Source organism: Pipistrellus hanaki (assembly GCF_964339955.1).
Source record: "Pipistrellus hanaki genome assembly, chromosome: 18".
NCBI lineage: Eukaryota > Metazoa > Chordata > Mammalia > Chiroptera > Vespertilionidae > Pipistrellus > Pipistrellus hanaki.
The window spans coordinates 29,458,494-29,478,743 of record NC_140520.1 but is presented as its reverse complement, the minus strand read 5'-3'; the positions used below and the strand labels follow the sequence as shown (position 1 = coordinate 29,478,743).

The window sequence follows — 20,250 nt, the reverse complement described above, 5'->3', positions numbered from 1 at the left end:
AATTTGAAAATGCTTCTCTATCTCGAACGTGTACTGATTTTTTGGGCACAAAATCGATAGGGCTGAATGAAGCATCCCTGCCTGGATCGGGCCACTCTGAGGCTGAAGTCCTTCATTAAGGGCCACGCACATCCGTCCACGCCTCCCTGAGCATGTGAAGGACGCGGCGGTGTCTCCGGTGCAGAGGGCTGTAAAGGAATGCTAGCCACGGCTTCCCCGTCCAGCACCAGGAGGATAGATGGCCCATCGCTGGCTGGGGCTTTTTAGGAAGCTCATTAAGTTGTAAAATTAAGCCCGGAGCTTAGAAGAAATGTCACCCGGCAGCCGACCTGAATCAGAAAGGATTTGCTTCTGCCTCAGCAGAGGGCAGTGGAGCGGAGTGGAAAGTGCATTTAACTGAGCAACTACGCAGACGTGGACTAGTCCCCATTAGCCACTCACTAGCAGTGAGCCCTGCAGCAAGGCTCTGGACCACCGTGCGCTTTTATTTGCCCCTTTGTGGGGAGGAGGGTGGGCTAAAGCCTCTCTCCTCTGCCATTCCACTCCTCCCTGCTCCGGCCTTCCTCAGTTCTCTCTGCATCCGGCATTTCTGCGTTTGCCTCTCACAGAAGACCTGGTCTGTCTGCCTAGAGCACATGTGTCAAACACACGGCCCGCGGGCCAAATCCAGCCCGCCAGGCCTTGCAATGTGGCCCGCACCGCGCTGTCATCACTGCACTCCGCTGTCAGTTTATGACAATGTCAGTTTATGACTGTTCAGTAAACCATTCGGCCCGCGATTTAGGCTGGATTTTAGATTTTGGCCCCTTCTCTGATTGAGTTCGACACCCCTAGCCTAGAGGGTGGGGTAGGCTGGAGGCAGACAGGCCGAGGTTCTCTCCAGCCCGAGACAAGAGTACAAGAACAAGGTGCAGGCGCCAGGACAGGCAGGCAGGCACGGGAGAACCGACAACAAGCAGTAAAAAAAAAAAAAAAATGCTGCAGAGATGATCATCTTGTGGTGTAGGGATTTTTCAAAACTCTCAGCAAGGCTAGTTGGACCCCACCTGCTGGTGCTGATATTTCTTAATGAAGCCAAGTAAGTGTCAGAAAAGGGACTTGAGGGCCCCGGAGGCAAATTATCGACTCAGTAGGCACCTCAAAGGAGGCCTTTGTGGTTTTCCAACCTGTTGCCTGAGCACGGAGAGATGGTTTCAGGTGTGAATGTGTGCTTATTTGCGTGCAACCACACCAGCACACCGAGCAGCTCGCTCGTACACCCCACGCCCGTGTGATCCCACACAAAGACACGGCCCTGCAGGATTTCAAGGGCCCCTCGCTAAATTCCTACTTACAATATCCTCGGCAGAAAACAAAGCTGGCGGTCAATCTAGACCCTTTTAATTGGGTCCTCCAGGCGCTCCAGCATCATTAGGCTGGATTACGCGTGAAGGTACTACATCGGCAGGGAGAGGGGCCACCCCTCCCTAGCCTGGGAGGTGCTTCCTAAGGTCTGAATCCTAAGAAAGGCCTGCTTTGGCCACGTTTAGAACTCTGACCTCTGGCTCTGGGGGACTCCAGTCTTCACAGTCTCCTTAGTCACCCATCCCACCCAGAAAGACAGGCTTGCAAAGCGAGGCCCCAAGTTCCCTCTCCTGGTCTCTTGGCTGAGGTGCTGCTGCCTTGGGAGGGGGTGCATGGAGAAGTCCGGAAGGAAGTGTGCCCTTGCTGGGAGCCTGCGGCCCTGCCCGAGACCCCGTACTCACCACGAAGGTGTACTGCTGATGGGACTTGGTCATGAACTCTGGTTTGCACTCGCCGATGCACAGGCGCACGGGCCCAGACGTGGTCCCCACGAGGGCGTGGCCCATCTCGCAGACGATCCTAGGGAGAAAGCGTGCCTTCCGGTGAGAAGCCGAGCTGGGGCTGGCTTCCCTGTTCCCACTGCTCGCTGTCACAACGAATGGGTCCTCACAGCCTCCCAACAGCGCCCAACACACCAAGGCTCAGCTCGCTTCCCCGTCTGAGCTGTGTGACCTGGAGGAAATGGCTTTCCCTCTCTGGGCTTGAGTCTCTCTCATCTGTGCAGTGGGGGGCTGGATGAAATCATCTCTAAAGCCCCCGTGTGCCTCCAAAATGCCCAATTCCCTGAGCAAGCGTGTGGTACCCAGTGCCTAGGGCAGTGCCTACCCCTGGGTGGCTGCCAGCTATTTGGGAAATAACCCAACAGAGAGGTTCTGCCCAATGGAGTGTTCTTTCCCATGTGACCAGCCAACACTGCCACTCTCCCTAATAGAGGGAGGGAGGGCCTATTTGCCAAAGGGATTCAATGTGGTCTGCCTCCTGCGGTGAGTTTTCAAAAGAGGAGAGATAATCCGGGGAGATAGGGAGAGCCCAGAACAGGAGCCGGAGCACAGTGGGAGGAGCAGAGTCCTGTGGCGGCAGGAGAAGGGCTGGGAGGCCGATGAGTTCATTAGGACAGCTCGGGCACTGGACTCCCACTTAATCAAGGGCTGAGCGCAAGGAGCCGCTGGGGGAGGGAGGCACCCAGCCCTGGGGTTGGAAGTCAGGCCTCATGTTAACAGGAGACAGAGCTGGAGAGGAGAGGGATGCAGCATTCTCTCTCATGAAGTGCAGATCGATACCCCCTCCCCCCCCACCCCCCACCCCTGGGCGATGCCTTCCCTGGCGCCCAAGATAAGTCACAACAAGCACCACCAGAGGCGGGTTGCCTTGGCCACAGATTAGAAATGGTGGGATTGAAGAAATCGTTTTGTTTGTTTTGTTTTGTTTTGTTTTGTTTTTTTTGGGGGGGGACTCTTGCCTGGAATGGCAGACGTGGGGTGCGTGGGAAAGGGCCCCACCAGGCTGAGCAAAAAGGGGTCAGAGACAATGATTTTCCTTTCCTCCCAACCTCACAATACGAGTTCAGAGCAGCCAAAACCAGTTTGGCTCAGTGGATAGAGCGTTGGCCTGCAGACTGAAGGGTCCCGGGTTCGATTCCGGTCAAGGGCATGTACCTTGGTTGCGGGCATATCCCCAGTAGGGGGTGTGCAGGAGGCAGCTGATCGATGTCTCTCTCTCATCGATGTTTCTAACTCTCTATCTCTCTCTCTCCTCTCTGTAAAAAATCAATAAAGTATATTTTAAAAAAAGAGTTCAGAGCAGCTGGGCACCCCTGGTAGGTTTGCTGAGTGGGGAGTCTGCAAAAGACACCTCCCCTCCCCCGCACTAATCCCCAGCATTATCCTGGCACGGTGGGGAGGATCCGAGTTTAACCCAGCGATTCTTATCTCCACCGCTTCTCTAGGAAGGAAGGTAACTACACAGAGATTTCATTCCGGTGCAATAAAACCTGCATTAAACAAATACACTGCACGCTCGCACACACGCAGGGCGCTGATCTCCATTTCCTTCATCACAGTTAATCCCAAATAAGCACTTCATTCCTGGCGCATATTTACTTAACATGCAATAACTGTCTGGCTACGTTTAGCATATTAGATTCAACAAGCAAGAGCTGAATCACAGGGAAGGCCCCTCTCCCGTCCCCTTCGCTACGAATAAATGCGTTAATTATGAACCCAGAGGAAAGATGCTAGTGATGATCAGACAGCATTTTCCACGTAGCCGTCTCCTCACACCCCATGAGCAGGGCATCGGAGAAGCCTAATTTATGGCATTGTGTGTGGTGACCTCAGTGGAGTGACCACGCTCAACCTGCCTCCTGGGCCCTAGCGCCTGCTGCTGTGTGGGCCCGGCCCCCCCTGCAGACCACGCTGGGCTCTCAGGAGCTCCGGAGGTGCAGAAGAGAAGGGGGCAGGTATGTCTCCTTCCCTCTCTCCTAATCAGGGCTTTCTTGTCCCTCCTGCACTCCCTCCCCCCATTGGACAATCTGTGCCGAAGTGATTCTCCAGAAGACACGGAGGAAGGAACGGGGCAGGCTGGAAATCATGGCAAGAGGAAACATGAGAATATGTGAAGGTCATGGGCATATCTGCTCCTCCCTGGGCCACCCCAGGGCCAGTCTAGGAGAAGACAAAGCCTAGACTGGCTTCAACTGTGCCTGGAGGGCGTGTAACAATGGGCCAGCAGCTCTGGACACTCTGCCTTTTCTAGAATTTTTTTTTTTTTTTTGCTCAGGGTTTATGTCCCAAAATGTCCCAAAAGATATGCCTTACATGTCAAGCACCTGGGAGAAGGGGATGCATGGAGAGGGGCACTGTCCAGGTGTCCAAGGCTGAATGGCTGCAGTCAGCTCTGAGTCCCCGCCTACAAAGGAGTGATGTGGAGGCAGGGGGGTATGGAAGGGGGTCAGGGGCTGGGCAGAGAGGGCCTAGAGTTGACCCTCTTCCACAGGTGGAATGAGGTTCCTCTGTAGCTAGTGAGCGGGAAGAGAGGCGGTGGGCTGCGGAACAGGGTCTGGGTCGGTAGGTCTAAGAAACAGCCGAGAGGCCTAAGGAATCAGGCAGCGTAGCAGAAGAACTCAAAGCCCTCGAACTCCTGTCCTTTTCCTTCCTGGGACCCAGGGCTGGCCTCTTGGAGCATATCTGTTGCAGGTACTGTTCTCTGAGCTCAGGGACAGGGGCAGCTCAAGGAGAAAGGAAGTTGCAGCTGCAGGGAGCAGGAAGGGTCATCATGAGCAATGTGGGTCAGGCCAAAGCAGGTTCTGTGTCTTAACAGTAACAGGAGCTCCCCTGGCCTGAGCTGTGACCGTGGCAGGCCCCGGGGAGGACAGGATCCCGTGTCCTCAGGCTCTCCTACCGGGATAAGCTCCCTTTATAGACAATAACTCAGGCTCCGAGATGCCCGGTGACTCATGGCAGCCACAGCTCTGGTAAGCCACAGCGCCCTACTCAAATCCACATCAGCTGGCTCCAAAGCTCACGCCTTGGCCTCTAGGACTAATGGGAGGACCTGTGTGTCTGTTGGGAAGGGGACAGGGGAGGCATGGCAGCGATGCTGGGGTGGAGCTGAGGTTGCTGTGGGAAGAGGGGTGGGGGAGGGAAGACCTGGCGGGGTTCCCAAGGCCCCGAGAGCTGCCCACCTGTGCCCCTGCCTTCCTGGCCGTCGATGGCCACAGGCCACGGTGTGGGCACCACTTCCTCCTTCGGGCCTAACCACTGGGCCACATTCCTGTGGTTTGGTTTTGGAGGCTGCCTGCCTTCCCTGCCTCCTCCCAGTGTCCCTGGCGGCTCTAGGCTCCCATCGCACCATTAGGAGACAACAGATGGCCGTGTTTTCTCCTGATAAAGGGAAGAGCTGGACTAAGTCACTGTCCAATAGTGACTCAGCTCCAGCGTTCGAAGGCTTGCCTCCTCCTGGTGGGCAGGGATCTCTGGGGACATGTCAGTGCCACCCATGAGCTTTCTAACAGTGGGAGGAACAGGCCCCGTGGGGCATACACGCTATTCCTTCTGCCATCCAAGGACCACAGACGTGACTGTAGGGGTCACCCAGTTCTACATGCCCATTCTCCAGAGGAGACATCTGAGGAGCAGAGAGCAAAGCCACTTGCCCAAAGTCTCCTAGCTCAGAGGTCAGCAAACTCATTAGTCAACAGAGCCAAACAGCAACAGTGCAACGGTTGAAATTCCTTTTGAGAGCCACATTTTTTAAACTTAAACTTCTTCTAACGCCACTTCTTCAAAATAGACTTGCCCAGGCTGTGGTATTTTGGGGAAGAGCCACACTCGAGGGGCCAAAGGGCCGAATGTGGCTCAAAAACCGCAGTTTGTCGACTACGGTCCTAGCTCATCAACAGCGGAACTCCTGGCCTCCTGCCAGTACCCTCATGCCCACCCCTGACCGCCTCCCTTCAACTGGCATGGGCGATGCTTTTCAGCTCAACACGGTGCATCTAAGGAGGTGAGGGTACACCCATCTAACACCCATCCAGTATGGCTGAGTTCACAGGGGCAGCAGACAGGAGGGAGGTGGTCTGAGCCCCGGACCTGAGTTCCCGTCATACAGAGCCTCTGTCCCAGCACTGGCTCCGTTGCGGCCTCCACCTGCACCCCACTGCCCGGAAAACGTCCTGTGGTGGACCCTCCGGCCCTCCGTAGCCCTGTGGGGTGCCGATCACAGGCCTAAGTGGGGCCCTTTAACCAACATTAACCTAATTGCTGGGTGATCCATGGCAGGCACCAGCATATGGTGAGCCATTCCCGTGCCCGCTGATCCTGCCCGCGCCCAGGACTCTGCACGGCCAGCCACATCCATCTCCCGCAGACATCTGTAACGACAGTGCCTGCTGCCCCCTGCCTGGGACGGAGGCTTTAACGACGTGAGCAAACTCAGAAACCTCGGGAGCAGTCATGAGCCTGGCACTGCTGGAAAGCAGGGCTGCCTCCCGCCGAGGCGCCGGGCGTGCCCACCCCTGCGGCCTGCCCTGTGCCCGGAGGCGGCGGTGGTGGTTTTCTAGGGCGACCACCAGCCTTGGCAGGGAGCACTGGTCCCTTCACCGTCCCAGGCTCCTTCTAGCTCCTGCCAGGACTTTCTTCCCCGTGGCCCTCAGCGAGCGCAGAGCATTTGATTTCACAGAGAAAACTTTCTCACATTCGTAGGGCACATTTCAGTCCCCGTGTTCTCATCTTATTGAGTTTTCCTCAAAACTCGTGCAGCAGGCATCACGGTTCCCATGAGGCCGGTGGAGGGAGGGGGCCGGGCAGAGTGCGAAGGTCTCTGAACACCTTTGGGTACCAAACCCCATGGCACGTCCATGGCCAACGGCCCAGGCTCTTCTCACCTCAAAGCCTGCCCCCTCACTCACCCAAGCCCTCTCCTTTGGCGTCCTGTGGCATCTCCCCAAGTTGGAGACTTAGCTCACGTCTAGAGGCACAAGGCAGGGCCTGGACGCCCCAGGGGGTTGGGTCAGTGAGACTGAGGGGCTAGCCCCGCCAGGCAGGGCACTGGCCCCTGGAAAGCCCTTGACTGTGAGGATCCCTCAGGCTGGCCTGGCTCCTGCCCACAGCTGTCCCCTCCGCTCCTGGCTCAGAGGTGCTACTAAGTCACATCCCTTTCCCCTCCCTCCTCTCGCCCTGCAGACCCTGCCAGCCTTTCCCGACATGCTCTCCTCCCGGGGCGAAGGCTGCCAGTGAAGGATCCCACAGGAGGGAGCTGCAGGTTGAAGGATCTGGCTCCTTCTCCCCTGCTGGCAGGCGTCCTCCCAGCCTCGGAGTCTGGGGATTCACCCTCTCGCCCTGACCCAGCTCTGGGCCACGCTGGGATCGTGGCCCCGCGAACCTGGAGGCCACATTGTGACGCATCATGAGATTTCCAAGCCCCTTTCACCCTGGGGTCCACCCCATCGCTGGTAAGGAAGGGGAGACTCCAGGTCCCGCTCCGCCTTGGCTCTGTGCTCTGAGGGAATGGGACGGGTTTTCCCGCCTCTCTTGCTTTGCAAAGTGACAATAACGATATGTACCTCTCAGAGTCCGGACCAATGAAAAATGAGATAATGGATGAAATGGTGCAAGTGCTGACAGAACAAAGTGATGTCATTTTTATGGTTGCTGATGCCACTTTTATGGCTGCTACTAAAGGCTGGTTCTGGGGGGGAGGAACTGAGGCCGCAGGGGGTAAAGCTTAGGAAGAGAAGCCCCACACCCCAAGCCGTGCTCTGGGTCAAGCTCCGGGAACCCCTGGCCGAGCTGTGTTCTCTGTGGAACGAGGACGACTTGACCAGACTTGACGTGACCAACGATGCAGAGTGACCCGGCTGCTCCCCACCCTTTCTCCTTTGAAGGGGAGGCACCCCTCATTGGACCCTCCCGCCTCCTGCTCGCCAACTCCACAGTGGCCGCCACTGCCAAATGAACACCCCAGATTGGAACATATGTCACTCCCGGAGCCCCGATCGCCTGTCTGCTGCGACATGCCTATTTTCTAATTTCCAGCTGACACTTCCCTTAGTGAAATAAATGAATTTACTCCGGCGGCGGCCCTGCTCGGATTAAGCCGCTGTCAGAGCCCCGTGAGCCAAACAAATTGTTGCCCAAGGCCCACCTTGCGGAATGCATGCCAATGGGGTCCAGCGGGGAGAGGCCAGGGGAGAGGCGGAGCCTGGGCTGGTTGGGGGGAGAGGGGGACTGACTCAGTCATGCGGGGGGGGGGGGGGGGGGGGGGCAGGGGGAAACTGATGGAGGGGCAGCATTGCACAGGGATCCCTGGTGCCAGAGGAGCTGGGGGCCAGGGAAGAGCATGACCATGACTTTGTGAGACTGGAGGTAGGAAAGGACAGGGCCCTGGGTAGATTCCTGGGGGCAGGGTCCACGGGAGAAGGGAGATGGGAAATGACTCTCGGAAAAGTCCCAGAGAAAGAGGGGGTGGGGGTGAGTCTCCGCCCACCCAGAAGCTCCCCTGGGAAGGGGCAGGCCGGAGCAGACCGGACTCACTGCTCAGCGATGATGTATTCCCCGGGCAGGGGTGTGCAGGGCACCCCAGCCACCTGCACGTGATGGGCGATCTCGGAGAAGTCCAGGCCCAGGTTCACGCCGTGGATGGTCACTCGAGTCCCTCCTTCGGGCGGTCCAGACACCGTCAAGATCTGCGGAAGGGAAACGGGATGAGTGAGCCTGCGGGCCACAGGGGCAGAGGTGGCAGCATCCTTTGCCTTCCCCAGGGACATCTGGAACCTGGGTGAACGGAGAGTTTTTCTCTACTTTGTAGCTTGTCTGGGATCCTGGCACCATATTTTTTTTATACTCCTTCCTCGGGTCTTTAGGTCATTAAGTCATTCATTCATTCATCCAATTGTTAAAAAGAAACGAGAAAGTACTAGACTCGAGGAATAAAACCATCCTTTGAACCAGGTCTGGGATTCACCAGTTGCCTGATAGTGAGAGTCATCTCTACCAGCCTCACCCCAGGAGCTCCCGAGAACCAAACAGAGGGTGTTTGGGAGCATTCTCCAGGCCAGTGGTCGGCAAACTCATTGGTCAACAGAGCCAACTATCAACAGTACAACGATTAAAATTTCTTTGGACAAACACATTTTTAAAACTTAAAACATCTTCTGACGCTACTTCTTCAAAATAGACTCGTCCAGGCCTTGGAATTTTGTGGAAGAGCCACACTCAAGGGGCCAAAGAGCCGCATGTGGCTCGCGACCCGCAGTTTGCTGCAAAGAGGCCTTGCTATTGCCACTCCTGTGTGCTAGGCTCTGTGGGAATACAGTGATGAACACACAGGAAACAGGCCCTCAAGGAACGTCTGGGCGAGAGGAGAGATGAAGGAGGCTGCACACAGTGCTGATGCCAGGGACTCAGTGGGTTCGAGGCAAAGTGGGTGGACCCCTGAGGAGCCTGAAGTAAGGGGGCTGCAGAGGCATGACCAAAGATGGGAAGGGTGTTATACATCGTTCTGGAAAACAAGTCCTGTGTTGCATGCTACAGCCCCCCACCCCATAATAATAACAACTTTAGGATTTCCCAAATTCTGCTGGCTTCCTATTAGTAAGGATCACTAATGGATTCATTTCTTAATCCGGTCACCCCATGACGACTGCCTCATGTTGCCGTGGCCCAACAGGGAAGGGAACGGCAGAATCAGGCTCTCCCGAGGCGTACACTTCTGTCCGGGGACAGCTCAGGCTCAGGAAGAAGGCAGCTCTGAGGGGTCCCACGGATGCCAGGGGGACGGCCATACTGTGGTCCACAGTCACCGGAAGCTGAAGGACATCAGACCAGAACCCAGTCCTGAGCAGGAACATGCATTTTCAGAACTGGAAGATGACTTAGTCTAAGATGCTCGTACAACCTATACACACAGTTGTAAGCAAGTCCAGAGCTCTATTCACGGCCACAGGGAAGGCAAGGTGGGGAGAGAGGGAGGGGGGTTGGACAAGGCCAAGAGTCCACAAGACTCTCCCAGATGAGGCCTCTGGGCAGAGAGTTGCAGCCTTGGTCTCTTCTGTCCTTAGGCCCCTCTGGGGAGTTGGCCCTTATGTGCTGGTGGGGTGTCCAGAGGGCAGATGAGTCCTTGCACCCCGGGGCACAGATGACAGGTGAGGGCAGGTGAAAATGCTGCTGAAGGCTCCGGAAACTCTTCCACCTCCCGCCTTCCCGAAGGCGCCCTGCTCTCTGCCTACGATATGGGCACCGTGAGTTCTGCCACCAATTCAAACATGAGTCCCCAGGTGATGGTGGATTGAGAAGAGATGCTGGGGATAGGACCACCACCATCCCTCCTCCCTCACGGCCTGGGCTCTCAGTCATTGGGCTGCACAGCCAGGACCTGAGCTCGCTCTGACCTCCAGACGTCCTCCCTCCCCCGCCATTCCTTGTCGGCCCAGGCCCTGAACTCATCTCATCCAGGGACTCATTTCACCTAAGTCACCTTGTCTGTGGCTCTGACTCCCTTTCATGGGAATGAAATGTCCCACCTTATGAATAAAACCAACAAGATTCATGAAATGAGTCAATGGAGGGAGACTGGAGGGGCACAAAGGCATCTCTATGTGCTGATGTGAGTGTTGGGGGGAGGCGGGACAATTTGGAGAGAAAGGCGCCGGCATGAGGAACCGTGGCCCCCCGTTTTCTGCCCCTGGGATGCTAAAAATAAGCAACACTCGACCTTGACTCTCCCACCCCACCCTGGCAGTTTCTCAGGTCCCGGGCCTTCTGGACTTTGCAAGATGGACCCTGATCCATGAGGAATGGGGAAGGGGCTGCTTCCATGCCCCTGCAGGAGCTCTGTAGGAAAGAATCTCTCTCCACAAGCTGAGCACCTGGCTGGCTCTCCTTTGATCCACTTGGAATGAGCTCAGCGGGCCCCTCCTCCCCTCCCCCAGCCACCTGGATGGCAGGAACCCACCTACTAAAAGCAACTGACAAGCCTGCCGTGATTGGTTCACTCCCCCACCCCCCTTATTTTTTAAAAAAACTTTTCTTTTGCTCCCTGCAGTTAATTACAACCTTTCAGAAAAACTGTGAAATGAAATCTTTCTGGGAAGACTAAAAATATTTTCGTCTTACAGGTAGCGTGTAGGGATTGCATTGTGAGTAGGCAGGGGGTGTTGGCAGGTCCCATGGGGCAGCTTCCTCCTGCTGGCAAGTCAGTTAGGATCCCCTTCCCACGTTTCAGGGTCAGGGTCAGGGTCGACATGGTCATGGGCACTGAGCTGCTCAGAAGAGTAAGCCAGCTTATACTGTGCAGAAAAGGAAGACTTAAAAAAAAAATTGGTAACAAGTGTTATGATCTTCGCATGAAGACACATGTTGAAGAGGTAGATAGTTTGGGGTGTCGAGACACCCACCTGATCCCTTCTATCCCAGCTACCGGGTGTGGGAATGCAACCCCGGAGAGCCAGAGTCCCTCTGACTCATTTGAAAGCACCAGGAAATGCTGGATCCATGTGGGTTTTCTTCCCCACAAGGCACATGTATGTGCTTGCGGCCAGCACCTGGGGTAGGTAGTGGAGGAGTTTGGGGGCCAAGGCATTCAGCATCCATCACGCCCTGGGGCTCGCATCTTCCTTGATTAAAACGAAACTTGATGTGTAAAAATCTGGATTTCCCAAACACAGATGAGGTGGCGAACATTTGATTTGCAAGAGAATTCCCAAGGCCTCCATTACTGATGACTTTCACATCTATATTGTTGGCTCAGGCCTGCCTCTCGAGCTCCATATCCATATATCCAATTGCTACTAGACACCTCCATTTCCACTGTGTGTCCCTCAGGCACCTCACATTTCACAGGCCGAAAAATGAACTCTTAATTTTTCTCCTTCCACCTCTAACCTCATTACCCTCCCAGATCCTCTTGCAAGGTTAAAGGAATCACTGTGCACCCAGCTGGAAAACTTGCATTTTCAACCGTTCCCCTTCTCTCACCTACATGTAATAAATATGGCCGGCAGGGCCTACGGGTCCTTACTCCCAGGTAACTTTTGAATCTGTGCTCTGCTCTGTGCTCTGGGCCAGGTGATAAGCAGGGCTCCACCACCCCTCACTCACACTAACAGCCAGAACCCCATGCTCCTCCCTTAGACGGGACGTCCTCAGATTGGCCTTCATGAACACATACTTGACCAGGTTACTAGCGGTTTGCTCTAAACACCAGTTAAGGTCCCGGTCCTCAGGTTCTGACCTTGGTGACTAGTACATCCTGTACTATGTCTCCTGTGTCCCCCCAAGTACTAGCCATCCTTGTACACACGTGCTCTTTAAACTTTGTGGATCTTTGTACATGTCATTGCCCTCCTTTTGCTTACAAATGGGAGTCAGGTGGAGATCTGGGCTCAGCATACAAAGCAACAGGAAGGTACCGTGTGGGACACATCCCCTGCCGCCTGATCGCTTCCAGGTGAGAAGGCCCTTGATGTCTGTGCAGTGGCCTGGGTGTAGAAACCCAAGCAACCTGCTTTCCTATTTCTCCTCAGGACCGGGTGTGGGGGAGACGCTACAGAGGAGAGGCTTGATGGGAAAGGATTTATTCCCCTTCAGGACACCCCCTCAGACCAGGCAGCTGCAGGGTCCCAAGCCCACCCTGGAGACCGATCCTAAGGCTCTTTTCTTAAAAGCAGCATTAGAGCTCTTCCCATGTGGCTCAGTGGTTGAGCACTGACCTGTGAACCAGGAGGTCACAGTTTGATTCCTGGTCAGGGCACATGCCCGAGTTGCAGGTGTGATGCCCAGTAGGGGACATGCAGGAGGCAGTGAATTGATGGTTATCATCATTGATGTTTCTGTCCCTCTCTTCCTCTCTGAAATCAACTATATATAACTTTTAAAGCAGCAGTAGATTGCAAAGCACCCAGTGTAGCACTCACAACGCTTGGTTCTCCAAGGAGCCAAGTCTGGCCCATCCATCCCAATCTATAAAGAGGTAAGTGGCTGGAGTCCCAGCCACGGCTTATAGAACTCCAAGGAAGGCCTTGACTTCTGCCTTGCAGATCCGGAAGAGCTTATCTCTGGCAGAGGTGAAGGTGAGAGGGCGGGCGGGGTTATATAGATTCCCCCAGTGACAGGGGAGAAGATATGGCCGGGATGCAGACAGACCATCTGATGCTCAGGCAGGGTCTGCAGCAGGAAGAGTGGCCTCTGGCATCAGGTAGACTTGAGTTTGAATTCCAGCTATGACATGTATGGGCTATTTGACCTTCCTGTGTTCTTATCAGAAAACAGACAATGATGCTTGCCTCACAGGGATGTATGAAAGTCCCCAATGCCATGGTGGATTGGAGAACAGGCCTTGAAAATAGGCAATTCCCTCCCTCGTGGCCCCCCCCCCCCACACACACACACCTGTGCCATGGGATGGCGGTGTGGGTCGGGAGCTTTAGAGGGTGAAGCTCTTCCTACTGATCGGGAAGGAGGACACACGGACCAGATACACATAACTTAGATGCTGAGGTGACCCCCGTGGGAAGAGGTGTCCTGGGTTGACTGGAGAGAGCCTGGGAGGGAGCCTGCAGCCTGGGCTTGGGTGGGGAGTGGCTGAGGTGCTTGGGGCAGGGCCTGGGTTTTAGTGGGTTCCGGGCCCTGCACAAAAGCACAGACTGAGCCACACATCACCTTTTCTCCCGGAATAAATTTGGAAGGTCACTGGTCCTGTCTAAAATGGTCCACATCCCTTCCTCCCTCCCTTCTCCCCACTGCTTTTTCCCTTGCCTAGGAGCTGTTCTGAGGTAGGTACTATCCTTTGCAACAAACACAATGAGTTCTTTCAAGTAATTCAGTCATTCTGAATGAGACACCCACACAAACAAAGGGTTTGGCAGTTTGGGCTGAGTGTGTGTGTGTGTGTGTGTGTGTGTGTGTGTGTGTGTGTGGTGTAGTGGCTGCGGGTGTGGAGAGAGAGAGAAGGAAGCTGAAAACCTGTGAAGTCAGCTGGCAAGATCTTTAGATATTGACTCACTTCAGCCCTGTGCTCTGTAGCCCATTATAACGTGGACCAGACAACTATTGAGATTCTCTGCGGTCCTCGGAAGTCAGAGCCAGAGGTCAGGCACGAGGGAGGGAGGATCCCAGAAGCAGCTGCTGCTGTTGCTGAGTGGGGTGCAGGGGGCACAGGGGGTCTCCCCCAGATTCTGTGCTGGCTCCTGCTGGGAGCCCCTCCCCACCCACCTCCTGAGCGCTGGGTCCCCACAGCTAGACAGTGCCAGGCAGCATGGCCACTGCGAGTCAGGGGTTTTCTCTGACTCCCTGGGCAGGACTGGCAGCACCTTCTCCTCCACCCCCACTGCCTTCTGGGAAGGTCCCAGGCAGCAGAGCCCACAGGGGCTGGAACAGGGACTGGAACTGCTTTTTCCTCATCCAGTCGATAACTGTCTTGGGTCAGGGGCCCTCTCATTTTAGCCTAGCAACCTAATACTCAGCGCACTGCCTTGATGGACAACCCCCGCCCCCCCCGACCCCCTCCCGCTGGTCTTGACCGGATTCTGGAACAGACTGTGCCCTTTCATGATGGCGGGGGTGCCCAGTGTGGCTGGGAGTGGACACTGTTTCTCCACACCCTTTCTGCATCTCTCCCCCCCCCCCCCCCCCCCGTTTCATGTAAGCCAGTGATTCCGCTGTGATTCCGCATCAAACGGGCGACTTAGCAGCTGCCTCCTCATCAAACATCTCTCAGACACGGAGGACGGCCAATCTGTCACCCCTGGCCTTCGCTGCTGCAATTCTCTTAGCTTTCCATCGGGAGATCTTGTTTCCTAAGCCCTTTGATCATTGCAGTTGCTGTTCTGTGGACCTTGGGTTCCCATGCTGCCTCGGAGAGGGTGGTGACCCCAGGTAGGTCCTGCCCCACGTGCAGCGGGATGGCCCGTGCCCAGGACTTCCTTCCCTTGTCACATAGACACTCACCAGGCGGGCCCTGTGCGAATCCTGGAGGCAGGTAGCCCCTGGGTATCCTTCCCCTTTCTTCCTTTTCCCTCTGGGCTTCCTTCTCCTGTTTCAGGCACCTCCCACCCTCCTAGTCTCTCCTCCCTAAAGAAACCTTTGCTCTAACTGGTTTGGCTCAGAGGACAGAGCGTTGGCTTGGGGACTGAAGGGTTCTGGGTTCGATTCCAGTCAAGGGCATGTACCTTGGTTGCAGGCACATCTCCAGTAGGGGGCGTGCAGGAGGCAGCTGATCGATGCTTCTCTCTCATCTATGTTTCTAACTCTCTATCCCTCTCCCTTCCTCTCTGTAAAAAAATCAATAAAATATATTTTTTTAAAAAGAAAGAAATCTTTATTTGCATCTTAATGGGACATTAGGCTCAGTTATTACCTTGCCTTAAAGAGTACTGGCTTTTTACCTGGTTGTAGACTATATCGTGTTTGTCTATTTGCAGGATTCGAAAAAGAAAATGTGGGAACACATTAGGGTGAAGGGCTGAGTCCAACAGCCTCAAACCCCGTCGGAGAAGGAGTCACTGGCCAGAACTGGGTATAAAGGGGTTAGTTTGTCAGAGTCCAGGCCAAGCACTTCTTTCTCTGCCTCATCTTCAGCCAGAGGATGCGGGTGAGGCTGGCGTGAGCTGATGGCTGGGGGTTAACTGGGACAGTCCTGTGTCCTGCTGGGTCATCTCACGCCCAAAGCCTCCCACCGCCTCTGGTGTGGAGAGCCGCTTCCTCACCTCCTCAGGGCCCCCTGCCCGCAGCCCAGTCCAGCTGAGCCGTGCCCAGCACTGCAGCCGGGTCTGTGTTCCTGCCGGACTGTGTCATGCGTGTTTCCAATGTGGGTGCCGTGACCTGGAAACCGGTCCCCGTGGTGCTGCGCTCACCCTGCGTCTCGCAGCCACGCACGGAGCGGTCTGGAGGGAACTGTGCCACGGAGCTGCCCTGGGGCCAGCGCATGCAGCTGGTTAATTACAGCTGGAGCGCTCCCAGGAGCTGCACCAGAGAGTGGGGAGGGAGGTGCCAGGGCCCTGCCCATGGCTGTGCAGCCTGGGGGGTGTGGGGTGAGCCATTCCTGGGGCTCAGGAGCCTTGCTGGGGTGGAGTGGGGGCCTCCTACAGGGTCCGGGCTTAAGGGGTCAGAGGAGAACCCCTTCTTGGTGGGCGCCTCACAAAGCCCAGCTCCCATCCTGGGACCCGTCTTCCTCTGGTTATACCTCTTGTCAGACAGACACACAGAGAGAAAAGACAGAACCCGCATCCGCTCCAGGTCATTCACGGTTCTACTAATGATGACGGTCGGCTTTGCACTTACTAAGTACTTATCACGAGCCAGGAGTTGTGCCAAGGGCTTTCAATATTTTATCCCACGATGCGCTCAAAACACGCTCGGAGGGAGGGACCATGATGATGGCCGTTGTGTAGATAGGGACAGTGTTCCAGAGAGGTTCAGTCACTTGCTCAAGGTTGCACAGGGAGTGGCAGAGCTGGGCCAGTCTATCCTGTGCTTTCAGCCTCCACTCAACAGCACCTGAGCTGGCCGTCCTCCCACCCTGGGCAGACCCTGGGTCAACTCAAGCGGATCTGCCCAAGGGTTCCCTCTGCTCAGGCCCCGTCCCCTCTCCCTCAGCTAAGGTCGTGCTTGCTGCTTTCCAAGCTCCGAGTTTGGCTCTGCTGGTGACCGAGATCTCTCCAAACTTCTCAGCTTCCCTCCTCCCTCCTCTCTGCCCCTGGCCCTGGGAATGTTCTCTCCCCACCCTTCCTTCTGACCCTGACCACCCCTGGCACCTCTCCCTGGGAGTGGGCACTGGCTTTCTCCCCATCCCCAGCGGCAGGCTGAGGCCAGAGGCCAGCACCCTCCCTGTCTCCAGCCTGTGGTGTGAGTTCCATTTGTCTAAGTGAGCCCAGGAGACGGGTTGAGGATGGTCTACGGGTCAAATGCAGGGCTCTAGCACCAAGTAGCGGAGGGTTCAGTCCCAGTCCTAAAACTCACTAGCAGTGCCTTCAGGAGCGTTACCGCACCTCGCAGAGGCTTGCTCTCCTCACCTGTCAGATGGGGCTGGCAATTATAATAGTTCTACCTCCTAAAAGTCCCTGTAAGGTCTACATGCGTGAACATACCGAGGTGCTAAGCCCCATGCGAGGTGCCAGGTTAAGCACTCAGGGACTGGTAGTTAATTATTTTTCTCATTACCATTTTATGAGTAAGAAATCTGGGCAGAAGCTGGGCTAGCTGAAGTCCCGAGGAAAAATGGCTCTGTTGTATTTTTTAAAAATCGATTTTAGACAGAGAAAGGGAAGAAAAGAGGGAGAAAGGGAGGGAAACATCAATGTGAGACAGAAACGTGGATTGGCTGCGTGACACACACACCCTGACCCACATCCTGGGTATGTGCTCTGACGGAATCAAACCCTGGCGCCACCCTTTGGTGTACGGGATGGTGTGCTAACCGACTGAGCCACACCCGCCAGGGCAAGTGGCTCTGGGTCGCATGCAGGTGAGCCTCTGGTGTTGCTCTTGGTGGGGACTCAGGTCACACTGTGGATCAGAGCTCAGGCGGCCACAATCCAGACAAGTCCGTGAGGACACGTCTAGAGTGTGTAGACACCACTTCTCCTCCTGACTTCTCACTCCTTTCCTGCTGCTTCAAGTTCTCTAACCATAGAGAGCAGTGATGCCAGCTTTGTGCCTGCAAATGCTGATCTCTCCCTGGATCCCAAAGATACCCGGATGCTCATCCAAGATAACACACTGTCACATTCTTTTGCAACTTGGTGTGTATGTGAGTGTGTGTGTGTTTGTGTGTGTGTGTGTGTGTGTGCACTCTTCACGGTGGGCGAGAGCCCAGCTGATGGCTCTGCAGGAATCCATAGCCCTGGTGGTGCCAGCTCTGCTACCCGACATGAATCCTGGCTGCCTCTGTCTTAGCTGATAGGACATTCAAAACCTAATTGTTATCTCAGCAGAGCAACTCCATTATTCATCTTGACACCGTTCCCCGTTAGCGGTGTGTTGCCGGGATGTTATATTAATGAGGCCTGCAAACAAATGCACGGGGATCAGAGTGCTGACTTGTTCCTCGGCAAAGCGGGCGACTTCTCTTTCATGTGTCGGGCACTTTGCAGCGAGTCACTCTGGGCCTGGGCCGGTGGCATTTGGCCTTTGCTGCAGAGATCGGAGGCAGCCGTACAGATAAACGCTTGTAAAGGTCCAGCTCCCTGAATGGTCTCACAAATGCATTTGCATCTGAGGGAATCCGGGTGGGGGGGCGGGGGAGAGATCTACTTTAAATTATTTGGGCAGGAGGGAAGCAGGAGGAAGCCAGAGCGCTGGATCCTATCAAACAGCAACATGATTCAGGCCTGGCCTTGGAGGGGGGTGAACACGGATTTCTGCAGCGGGTTTTCTCTCCTAGTTATGTGCACCTAAGGTAACGTTAAAGGGAATGCATATCCCCTGAGCAGGAACTAGTGAGGTGTAGGGGAAGTTAGTGAAATTGAAAACTGTATAAAGCAAAGGCTACAAGGTGATCAATGGAGAGACAACTGCAGAACCAGGATCCGGGCGGCCTGGCATGTGTGTCCCCTCACTAGGCAATGTGGCAGGTGACTTCAGAAACACACAGGGACATTCTTTGGGATCCAAATGGTCCTAGTTCTCAGAATGCTGTGATGAGTTGAACTCTGTCCCCTCCAAATCCATATGGTGAAGCTTTAGCTCCCATTACCTAGACTGGAACATGGCCTTATTTGGAGGCAGGATTCTACAGAGGAAACCAAGTTCAAATGAGATCCTTAGTGCTGGCCCTCATCCAACATGACTGGGGTCTTACTGTTGTGAAAGCTGGAGACAGACATGAACCCAGGGAGAACAGCATGGGGACATGAAGCTGGAGATTGGGGTGATGCTTCCATAAGCCAAGGAAAGCCAAAGATTGCCACAACCCCTGGAAACTGGGGGAGAGGCATGGACCGGATTGTCCTCCCAGCCCTCAGAAGAAACCAGCCCTGCCAACACCTTGATCTTGGACTTCTAGCCTCCGGAACGATAAGAAAACAAATTTCTATTGTTTAAGCGGCCCCGTTGGTAGTGTCTTGTAACTGCTGCGCTAACAACGAATACTTTTACTTTGAGTGGAGACCTCTGTCACATGAGCCCCAGCGCCCCTTGACCCTTCCCAAATGTCTCCTCCCAAAGAACGTATGCTGTATCCTTCCCCTTTGTGCTGGTTGCTGCCCACTCACAGTCTGTTGGAAAATGTTTTTTTCCGGAGCCTTCCTGTCTAGTGGGTGGCACATCACCTCCCCCGCTCCGAGGTCCCGGCACGACCCGAAGCACACGCTGGGGGGAACAGAAACGCGACGGGCCAGGCATCTCCCGGGCTTCCCAACCCTCTGCACATCGCCTGTTCCTGGGGTTGAACAGGTGACACGTGCAGAGACATCCAGGATGACAGCTGGAGTGGGAGCAGCCGGGGATGCCTCCCACGGGGGACAGCGTCATTATCACAACACGGGCCGGCTGGGAAGGAGCAGACGGCGGGTCCTGAGGGGGTCCTAACCTGAAGTTTATGCAAACTGGGAAATCCGATAGGCTATAAGACTTGTCTTACAAGAGGCTGCCATAAGAGATGGGTCTCTAGGGGTGGGCTTGGTTGTCATGGAGACAGCGGGGGTAACGAGGAGGGGTTAAGGAAGAACACAGCTGTTCCTCTAACTGAACTCGGGCCCACTCCTTTTCCTAAAGTAGAACTCTTCACTGGGGTTGCATCTCATTGATTTGCCCGCCCCTGGGAAGGACAGCACCCGTTCCAGCTCCAGTTTACGTCCAGCATGGGAAGTTCTGCCGACCTCAGCAGCCTTCACAGCTGTCATAGCACCCCCCTCTTCCCACCCCTCAAGAAGGCTCTTCAGAGGAAATGGCTTCTGTTTGCACGTGGGCTTGCACGGAGGTGATACCCTTAAGGGCCAGAGACAAGGAGGAGACAAAGGGCAAGGATCTCAAAGAATTCTAATTATCATGAAAAAGACCGATGTGAATGTTAAGGAATTGGCCAAGAAAGCTGGGGTAAAGAAAATAAGTTAATTCTTCTTAAAAGTTACTTTAAACAAATTTTACATTTTGAGGGGGGAAAAAGCCGTAGAAATGAGGTCATGTTCTTATTCTTAGCACATGCTATGGAGGGGCACATGAGGTTAGCTCCCTTATTTCTAAGATGTTAACTGTGGTCCCGTGGCTGAGGCGGTGGGTGCCAGGTGTTTTTGCTGCAAAGTTACTATTTCTTATTGTAATTAATAAGTATCCTGGGGGAGATAGCCGGAGACTATGCAAATATCCCATTTCTCATCATACTTTCATCCACTCATTTTAACATTCATTGGCCATTCTTGCCTCAAACAATTATCACGGTGAGTTTTTGCCAAACGATGATTTTCTATTTCCATAA

At 54.8% G+C, this 20,250-nt stretch overlaps 1 protein-coding gene across 1 annotated transcript in view; it reads right to left on the bottom strand.

The window, feature by feature from the left end:
* PLXNA2 (plexin A2) overlaps positions 1–20,250 on the bottom strand; it is a 211,183-nt gene that overhangs the window by 29,756 nt on the left and 161,177 nt on the right. The window contains exons 13-14 of the mRNA XM_084865273.1: positions 8,376–8,527; positions 1,746–1,863 (exon numbers count right to left, since the gene is read on the bottom strand). Of these exons, the coding sequence (XP_084721399.1) occupies positions 1,746–1,863; positions 8,376–8,527 (270 nt within the window). The remainder of the gene's footprint in view (positions 1–1,745; positions 1,864–8,375; positions 8,528–20,250) is intronic.